We start from the raw sequence: 10584 nt of genomic DNA, 5'->3' as shown, positions 1-10584 counted from the left end.
ATTCCTTCAAGGCCAAAAGAATCCTCTTGTAAGCTGGCTGCAGTGTCTGGAAGATCTCTGCCTAAGAATACTTAAGTTTGGACAATAATACATTTCAAGAATATTGAATTCTGGGTGAAGGCAAACATACCGATAGGAGAGCTGTACAAGTTGTATAACCTTTGCAAAAATTTACCGTCAGGATTTTTCTAAAACTAAATCTACAATACAGCTTTTACAAAAATTATAATAATCGAGGCACAGCTTCTTCTCTACATATTGTATTAGGCAATCAATTATGTAACCCACGTCCTGCAGTACCTAACAATATTTCATCTGGAAAATTCATGAGACTGCTAACTTTAATAACAATTTATTGTAGCAAAACACCCAGTACATTAAATTTAGATATAAATGGCCTCGTTTCAGTGTAATAAAATATATATTTCAAAATTTTTAACAAAATACATTTTCTACAATGACTATAATACAAAATCATTGGTACAGAAGCAGAATTGTCTAGTCTCGTCTCTCGCACCTCTAAATCTTATTAAAAATGCCTATATGTCAAAAGATCTACTTTTATGGTCTTGATACTTATATATTTATGCTTCACTTTTTACTTATGCTTAAAAAAATTGGAATGATCATTCAAAACTACTTGCTAAAGGAAATCCTTCACAATAAAATTACTGTAGCTTTCACAAGGTGATAAAAGCTAGACGTTTGGCAAGGAAAGATTAATTTTCTCAAAAAAAAAATGAAGATCCATATCACTTTAGAATTTGTAGGTATAAAGGATTTCCAATTATGAGTTCTAATAGAATTTTCCACCAAAACTAATCTACACAATTACTGATTTGAAGCCTTAATGCTAAAGAAATACTGGTAAAACTCCAATTCTAGTACTAACTTTACGTCTAAGTCAATACTTTAAACATTACAATGCTTGAGATTGTAATGCAATACAAAGGAATACACTAACAACAAATTAAAAAGTGAATATTTCAAAATTTAAGAAGAAATTGTTCAATAGAATAATTTTTTTCCCCCCTTAACACTCCAAAATGTCTTTTAAGTTACTTCTAGTTGAAGAGAAGACAAATATTAACCTGATGCATACTATAATAACAATTACTATAAAATTAACATATAACTTTCAAGTGCTAGTGTTGATAAAGTGACTTTATACAAATTCAGATCAAACGGAGACTCAAATTTAATATTAATCAAAAATAAACTTATTTCTACAAGCCTTGTGGAATTAGATAATGATTGCGCTCACAGACCCAAGTGAGCCAAGACCACAAAGCAAACTGCAGTATACATACATATAAAAGAAGGTGTAGGAACTTTACAAATCATCACATTTCTTGTACTCACAAATAACTTTGAGCATTGGAATGTTGAAAAATATCTAAAAGCATGTTTAATACAAAAATAATGGAAGTGATGTGCTCTTAGTACATGCTGGACGCAGAACACTCTGGTAATGCAAATCATCTATGAAAAGTAGATTGAATGCAATCAAGTTAATGTTAACGAATGAACAATTCATATAAAAATAAACCAACCAAGTTAAAACGTATAAAGTAGATAATCTTAACAAGAGATTATTTTGTGTCGATGTACTTTTCATTTGTAACTGAAAACACATCTTTGTGACAATTGTATGAAATACATTAGAAACCCTACCTAAATATTTGGCTATCAAAATCACAAATCTTTTCCAGTGATGATTATGTAGTCTAGACTAATATCCAGAACAGGAGACTTGATATAAAAATTCTTGTTACCTTGTGCAATATCTTTCCTAAAAAGCCAATCCATTTCTCTTTAAACTATTCAATCCATTTCTCTTTAAACTATTCAATCCATTTCTCTTTAAACTATTCAGAAATCCTTTCCAAGTAAGCTTTAAAGCCATCTTCTTTATACATAACAGCAGCAGCTACTGGATCTTCAGCTTTAGTGATTCCCCTCCCGACGATGATGACGTCGGCACCCTTCTCCAGGACGGCAGTTCGTGGAGTATTGTACTTTGAGGAAAAAAAAGTTGAGCATTGATATTCCTGAATTCCATGTAGCCTCTTCCCACTCAGTTGCATAGTTTATTAATATTTCCTTGCTCCATTTGAAGCCCATCATTTAGAGAGGGTTCTATGAACCGGTCTTTTAAATGCCTCATACAGATAGGAATGTTTTTCTGTCATTTAGTTAAACAAAAAGATATATAATCTATACTACAGAGACTACACTACACTTTACGTACAATATTTCAATCATGGAAAAAAAAAAAAAAAAAACACTATTATTGGCCATGGGAGGAGATTTTCACCAAATGTTTATCGCATCTAAAGAAAGTCTTTTAACTTGTGACAACTTTAAAACAAAATTTAGTACATTTTATGAGGGAAAGGCTTAGTCAAAAATAAGGAGAATTGTTTGATGAACCAAAGATTAATCAAGATGTGAATGGAGATTAAACCAGACAAAAAAAAATTGAGAGGATTTAGAACATAATAGATTAAAAGAAAGAATTGGTTAATATAACCAACTGCGCAAAGGGATGTTTCAGATTGAATTAACTTAGGGACAGTCAAGCCCTTCTTCAAAAATCTCGGTGTTAAAAAGTCTAGTGTGGCTCTATTGACTTTGTCCATCCAAATCAAACACAAAAAGATTAACAATCACTAGACTAAATTATACTGCTGAAAACATTACTATAGTCAATTTCTTTTAGCAAGGCAGATTTGCACCGACTCACAGCGGTGCCCTTTTAGCTCGGAAAAGTTTCCTGATCGCTGATTGGTTGGACAAGATAATTCTAACCAATCAGCGATCAGGAAACTTTTCCGCCGTAAAAGAGCACTGCTGCGAGTCGGTGCAAATCTGCCTCGCTAAAAGAAATTGACTAAAGTGCAAAGAAAGTACTGTATAGATATGGCAACATAGTTTAGAACCCTGGAAGACAATACCATATAGACAAAATACTCAAAGGAAGGTAAATTTACCTGCTGTCCGAGATCATCTCCTTTCTTATTGTACTGAACGCCTGGTGTAAAGATGACAAATCTCGGATTTTCGCTCACACAACTCTGAGATACGAAGCCCACAACAAAGTATTCATTCTTCTCTGCAATTTTTTGACAACCTGAAATGTAATTTCATTGTGAAAAGAAGTATTTCCATAAAGGGGAGAAAAGTGCATGCTAGGTAAAGTACTACAAGGTAATGTTGAATGCAGTACTGCTATGTTTGTTGCCAACATACCATGAAGACTAGTGCCTAACGGAGATATGGTACAGTTGTAATCATACAGTACTGTAGTTGAATGATATATGAAATTTGATCCAGAGAACATTTACAGTTGTATTATGAATGAAGAAGTTAAAAGAGGTTGGACAGCAAGAAAAAAGCAGAGGAGTAGGTTAAACATAAGGCTATAAAAGTGGGGACTACTTGGAAACAATTGTAATCTAATGATCCTTTGGTACTGTAATGCTTACAGTATAGTAAGGTCACTAACCCACAAAGGAGAGTAATCTCAGTACAGAGCTTACACGTGTGTTTTTTCGTTGTGAATATCAATTAATTGTCTGGTAATCTGATGATGTACAATGTCATCATCCGTTCATGTAACATATACAGAAAAGTTATTAAACTTTTAATTGCAATTTTCAGTTTCTTTCTATTATAGGCTGGGAAAAACGTAGAGAGTAGAGGTCCCCTTTTTTGTTTTGGTTTCATTTGTTGATGTCGGCTACCCCCCAAAATTGGGGGAAGTGCCTTGGTGTATGTATGTATTACTCCTTCATTAGTTACGCTATGAAATCTCAACACAAGTGCTGTAAGGCTGAAACATCACGTAATTGCTCCCAGGCCAAAAGTCATGCGTCTGAGAGTGATTTTTCCAAAGCTAGTATCACTGGAAAAGCAATTGCTTGCTATTACATGAAAAGTAATTGATGATTCTCATTGTTTACTTCTTTAGTTTCATAAAAACCATCACAACAGTTACTAATCTAGTCATGAATAAATTGAGCAGTTATTATATAATCTAATTTCGCAAAACTATCCAGGAACGTACTCTACACTGATCACATGACCTCTGAGAAAGAGATTCGATTACACTTCCTACCTGAATTTAGAGATTTTCTTTTATGAGGCACAATGATTGAATAAAGACTGGTTACTAAATCACAATCCAAGATGAGGCCAGGTTATCAATTATTATTGCACAAATTAGCACATATCTGTGTGAATGTTTGGCAATGGGGTGTGCAGACCTGGAATTACCATTATTAAGGGAGAATTCACTGGACTTCTGAATCTTAACAAAGGAAGCATGTAGTGTCAAGAGCTTATGAAGCTTCACCACTTTATCAAAACATGGGTGAACTTGTGTGTTGGCCATAGGTGGAGGCATGTCATTATTGTTGTGATTCCAGCTATAATCAACTAGCCTAGTCTTTCCCGACTTCTCCCTTGAACTAAGAACAAAATTCCTTTTCTGTTTAGAACTGTTAACTTGATTTGTAACTGTTTAAACATACTTTTCCACGAGTGCTACCGAGACACTCTACACAATGATTATTTAAATCACAGTGTTACCCCAGACACAATACAGAAAGGAAATGCGGATCATGTTCTCTCAGAAATAATGCCTGTGCACATTCCAGGGAATAATTGCTAACAAAACCAAGGGATATTGTGCAATATTTGATCTGGAGAATGTGTAATTGCGGCCTATTGCCAGACATTACTTTAAAGACAGGAAACATCTAAAGTGGCATTTCTAGGCTTCTTACCACTTACTGCTAGAAGGTTTCATTCCTTTGTTAAAGGCTTGTACTTATTAAAAGCGATAGAAAACAGGAAAATCTTAAAATCACAAAAAAAAGTTTTGGAGAAGTATGAACATCAGGGGAGGCTCATAGAAATATTAATGCTCTTTAATTGAATAAAGAACTTGAAATCTTAAAAATAAAATTAAATAGGAATATAACAAAAGGACACCAGGAAATACTCTACTACAGCATTGCATTCATGTGGCAGTAAAAGTAGTTCACACACTGCTGATGAAAATCATGATGGCATGATTTAATAAATGATGACTACTATCCTCTATGTAATTAAAAATAATTTACAGTAATGTAACATCAACATAGCCTTAACAATCATGCAATTAGTAATTAATAAGATTACACAAACAATTACTAATTAGTCCAGTGGAGACAAATCATAAACCAACTGCTTAAGGTCACATAATCAGTCTTAACATTTACAACATAGGAAGACTTACCATTAACATACTCCTGGGTAGTAAGAGCACCTGTGGAGCTCATTTGAGACACCAGAACACAGCCACGAGGTTTCCCACTGGTGCCCGACATCAAACCTAAAATTTGAAAACAACAAATTTTGATACCTTGAATAAGGTCAGATGCAGTCCTAACATTAGTATACAAAGTAGATTAAAAATGACATTATCTGAAGCATTGACAAAGGAGTAAGCACTATTACAGTACAGTATATTACTAGCCAAGCTATAAGCCTAACTAGCAGCTCTTCTAGGAGAAGGGCACTCCAAAATCAAACCATTGTTCTCTAGTCTTGGGTAGTGCCATAGCCTCTGTACCAAGGTCTACCACTATTTTAGGTTAGAGTTCTCTTGCTTGAGGGTTCACTCTGGCACACTGTTCTATCTAATTTCTCTTCTTCTTTTGTTAAAGTATGTTATTTTCCTTAGTAAAATAAATTTTTGAATATACTTACCCGATGATCATGTAGCTGTCAACTCTGTTGCCCGACAGAAATCTAAGGTCGGGATACGCCAGCGATCGCTATACAGGTGGGGGTGTACACAACAGCGCCATCTGTGAGCAGGTACTCAAGTACTTCTTGTCAACAAGAACTCAATTTTCTCCTCGGTCCACTGGTTCTCTATGGGGAGGAAGGGAGGGTCCTTAAATTCATGATCATCGGGTAAGTATATTCAAAAATCTATTTTACTAAGGAAAATAACATTTTTCAATATTAATCTTACCCGATGATCATGTAGCTGATTCACACCCAGGGTGGTGGGTGGAGACCAGCATACATGTTAACATTAGAAGCTAAGTATCCCGTATCTCATTTTAGCAGTTATTCAAAATAACAAACATAAAATAAATAAGTACCTGGTAAGGAAGTCGACTTGAACCATTACTCTGCCTTTTTAAGTACGTCTTCCTTACTGAGCCTAGCGATCCTCTTAGGATGCTGAGCGACTCCTAGGTGCTGAAGTATGAAGGGCTGCAACCCATACTAAAGGACCTCATCACAACCTCTAATCTAGGCGCTTCTCAAGAAAGAATTTGACCACCCGCCAAATCAACCAGGATGCGGAAGGCTTCTTAGCCTTCCGGACAACCCAAAAATATTTCAAGAGAAAGATTAAAAAGGTTCTGGAATTAGGGAATTGTAGTGGTGGAGCCCCCACCACTACTGCACTCGTTGCTACGAATGGTCCCAGAGAGTAGCAGTTCTCCTAAAGAGACTGGACATTCTTAAGATAAAAGACGCGAACACTGATTAGCTTTTCCAAAAGGTTGCGTCGAATATATTTTGCAGAGATCTATTTTGTTTAAAGGTCACGGAAGTTGTGACAGCTCTAACTTCGTGTGTCCTTACCTTCAGCCAAGCTTGGTCTTCCTCATTCAGAAGGGAATGAGCTTCTCGTATTAACAGTCTGAAAATAATAGGATAAAGAATTCTCTGACATAGGCAAAGATGAATTCTTAACTGAACACCATAAAGCTTCAGACGGGCCTCGTAAAGGTTTTTAAAATAGAACTTAAGAGCTCTTACAGGACATAATACTCTTTCTAGTTCATTTCCAACCATACGATAAGTTTGGAATATCGAACGATATTGGTCAAGGCCGAGAAGGCAGCTCGTGTTTGGCTAGAAAACCAAGATGTAGAACATGTAGCCGTTTCGGATGAAAATCCGATGTTCTTGCTGAAGGCATGAATCTCACTGACTCTTTTAGCTGTGGTTAAGCATATCAGGAAAAGAGTCTTAAAGGTGAGATCTTTCAGGGAGGCTGATTGAAGTGGTTCGAACCTGTCTAACATAAGGAATCTTAGAACCACGTCTAAATTCCAACCAGGTGTAACCAAACGACGCTCCTTCGTGGTCTCAAAAGACTTAAGGAGGTCCTGTAGATCTTTATTGTTGGAAAGATCTATGCCTCTGTGACGGAAGACTGATGCCAACATGCTTCTGTAACCCTTGAAAGTGGGAGCTGAAAGAGATCGCTCTTTCCTCAGATATAAGAGGAAGTCAGCTATTTGAGTTACAGAGGTACTGGTCGAGGATACGGATACTGACTTGCACCAGTTTCGGAAGATTTCCCACTTCGATTGGTAGACTCTAAGGGTGGATGTTCTCCTTGCTCTAACAATCGCTCTGGTTGCCTCCTTCGAAAAACCTCTAGTTCTCGAGAGTCTTTCGATACTCTGAAGGCAGTGAGACGAAGAGCGTGGAGGCCTTGGAGTACCTTCTTACGCGTGGCAGACGTAGCAGGTCCACCCTTAGGGGAAGAGTTCTGGGAACGTCTACTAGCCATCGAAGTACCTCGGTAAGTTATTCTCTCGCGGGCCAGAGGGAAGCAACTAGTGTCAACTTTGTCCCATCGTGAGAGGCGAACTTCTGCAGTACCTTGTTGACAATCTAGAACGGAGGGAATGCATATAGATCTAGATGAGACTAATCTAGTAGAAAGGCATCTAAAAGAACCACTGCTGGGTCCGGGATAGGTGAGCAAAGTATTGAGAGCCTCTTGGACATCGAGGTTGCGAAGAGATCTATGGTTGGCTGGCCCCAGGTGACCCAAAGTCTCTTGCATACATCTTTGTGGAGGGTCCAATATGTCGGAATTATTGTCCCTTCCTACTGAGACAATCTGCTAAGACATTCAAGTTGCCTTGGAAGAAACTTGTTACTAGTGAAAAGTCTAGACCTGTTGAACAGGAGAGGAGGTCACTTGCGAACTCGCACCATGTCAGAGAGTAGGTCCCTCCTTGCTAGGAGATGAACATCAAAGCAGGGAGTTGTCCATGTTCACCTCCACTACTTTGCCTTGAAGGAGAGACCTGAAGCTTTTCCAGGACAGACGTACTGCCAGAAGCTTCTTGCAGTCAAAATGCATTGTCCTTTGACTCGAGTTCCATAATCCCGAGCATTCCCTACCGCCTAAGGTCGCACCCCAGCCTACGTCCGATGCGTCTGAGAAGAGAACGTGGTTGGGAGTCTGAACAGTCAGGGGAAGACCCTATAAAAGGTTGATAAAGTCCTTTCATCAAGTCAGACCAGACTTATCTTCCGGAAACCGGGATCGAGACCGCTTCTAGCGTCTTGACCTTTTCCAGTGAAGAGCTAGATGAAACCGAAGAGGACGGAGGTGTAGTCTTCCAAGTGACACCAATTGAACCACGGATGACAGTGTCCTAACCAGACTCATCCACAGCCTGACAGGGCCGTGTTCCTTCTTCAGCATCTTCTGGATGGATAGCAGGGCTGGGGGTTGATCGTCTTGTTCAGCCATGTCCTCATCAGAGGGTTCCTCATCCGAAACTGATGAGGAAACGGCAACGGAGTGGGCAACGTCTGACTCGCTGAATCCGGTCGCACTGGTGGATGCGTGACGGAGCCGGACACAAGATCATGGTACTGCTGCACAGTCTGTGAACTGTCAACCATGGGGATGCGAGGAAGTACAGCGACAACCCAAAACTGTCTAGACTGTCTGGGTAGTGCAGACAACCCCTTATCGGGTTGCTGAGGTTGCCGCACTGCGTCACAACAAGTCACCTCTGCTGGTTGTTGAACGTCTTCCCAGTGACACACTGAACGTCCACAACCACCTCCGAGAGTAGCTTAACGTCAACGTGCGACTGGCAACCCACACTGGGTCGCACCGGTGGAGGAACCATCTCAACTGGCGGACGTGAGTAGGATACCTCAGCGTCAACAGGGCGTACAACCAACCGGTAGGAAGGTCGTTGGCAAGAAGGTTCTTCTCCGTAAAAAATCCTCTATCAAGGACTAAGCTTGGACTGCATGTCTTGCAACAAAGCCCAAGGTCTATGGGAGCAGGTGTGGCAACAGACGGGGTTAGCGACTGAAGCGGAACCATTTACCCTCCCTGGAAGCATGTTATGCTTTAATTAAAGTCCATAGGAGGCTAAGCAGCTTAAGGCTCCTCTCCAAATGACAGTCCTCAAGGGAATATCAGAAGGAGGGAGAACAGCACTTTCTCATCTACAGGAACCATGTCCGAGAAAAGCTAGGTTATCTCAGTGAGGGTTTCACTGGTGCATAAGCAGCAGACCAGAAGGCAACGTTATGAAACTGCTTGACAGTCTGTGAACTGTCAAAAACTGAACTGTCAACCCCAACAGGTGCGTGAGGACATACAGCACTGGTGTATTAGTAGCACACCAGAAGGCAATGTCATGTAACTGTAAGACAGTCTGTGAGTTGGCAACAACCAAAGCTGTGTGGGGAAGCCTCAACTCCTGACTGACTAGTTTGCTGCGGGCGAGTGGCGGTAACCACAGTGTGTTGGTGAGGCTGACACACCGTGTCAAAACACGGCAGCTTGTGGTAGCTCACGCACGGCAACGGAGAGCTCCGTGTGTCTGTGGGAGTCAGCATGCGTCTGGCAGGGTCGACTGCGCATGGGTGGAGGAGCTCTCACAACAAGAGTGTGGGAGCAGGCAGCCATGCCGGGCGCACAACCGTGGCAGGCTGTAGGCCAACGGGTGCATCGTCAACCTTCTCCGCAGTCGGAGTGTGGGAGCTGGCAACAACAAAAGCGGAGTGCTGGTGCGTGGGAGGGACTGCCGTGGGTTGCGGAGCATGCCGCATTGTGGCAAAACACGGCAGCTTGACAGCACCTTCCCACTGCTGATGCGGTAGCTCACGCATGTCAACGGAGGGTGCAGCATGAACATGCGTCTGGCAGGGTCGACTGCGCATCGGTGGTGGAGCTCTCACAGGTGGAGTGTGGGAGCAGGCAGCCGCAGTATCTGCTGAACGCACAACCGTGGCAGGTTGTAGGTTAACAGGTGCAGTGTCAACCTTCTCAGCACGATACTCCTGCATGAAGGAAGCAAGCTGAGACTGCATATCTGCAGCATGGACCACTAGGGTCTATAAAAGACGGCAACAAACGGAGCTACTGTCCGTTGTGACTGAGGGTCTAAAACAGCTGGTGCGGCAACAGACGGAGTTACTGCCTGTTGCGGTACCACCTTGCCTCTCTCGGAAGGTGTGCAGTCGTCGAAGACTGCAGCGAGTCCGAACTGACCCAGTGGCTACACCTAGGCCGTTGGACTTGCGCGGAAGGGACCGACTTGCACTTAAAAGCTGCAAGATTTGGTCCATGGTTTCTGCGAGAAACCTCTTCCGCAGACGAGGAATAAATGGGCTCTCTCGTCTTAGTGTGGGTGGGGTGATCACGTCGGCAACGTGTGTAGATACACCCGAAACCACGGAGGGAAACGTCTGTTCGTCGATCAAGGCCTGTGGAACCCATAAGTCCTTCGACATTAC

The 10584-nt window shown here is 40.9% G+C and overlaps 1 protein-coding gene across 2 annotated transcripts in view; it reads right to left on the bottom strand.

The window, feature by feature from the left end:
- Positions 1-336: 336 nt before the first annotated feature.
- The window catches only part of LOC137622331 (uncharacterized), a 32838-nt gene continuing 22590 nt past the window's right edge, over positions 337-10584 (bottom strand). For both annotated transcript variants that reach the window (XM_068352909.1, XM_068352910.1), the window contains exons 9-11: positions 5285-5380; positions 2994-3133; positions 337-2018 (exon numbers count right to left, since the gene is read on the bottom strand). In XM_068352909.1, the coding sequence (XP_068209010.1) occupies positions 1869-2018; positions 2994-3133; positions 5285-5380 (386 nt within the window). In that variant the 3' untranslated portion in view covers positions 337-1868. The remainder of the gene's footprint in view (positions 2019-2993; positions 3134-5284; positions 5381-10584) is intronic.

This window comes from Palaemon carinicauda, chromosome 29 (assembly GCF_036898095.1).
Source record: "Palaemon carinicauda isolate YSFRI2023 chromosome 29, ASM3689809v2, whole genome shotgun sequence".
NCBI lineage: Eukaryota > Metazoa > Arthropoda > Malacostraca > Decapoda > Palaemonidae > Palaemon > Palaemon carinicauda.
Note: the sequence above shows the minus strand (reverse complement) of the source record. Positions and strands in the feature narration are given on the sequence as shown.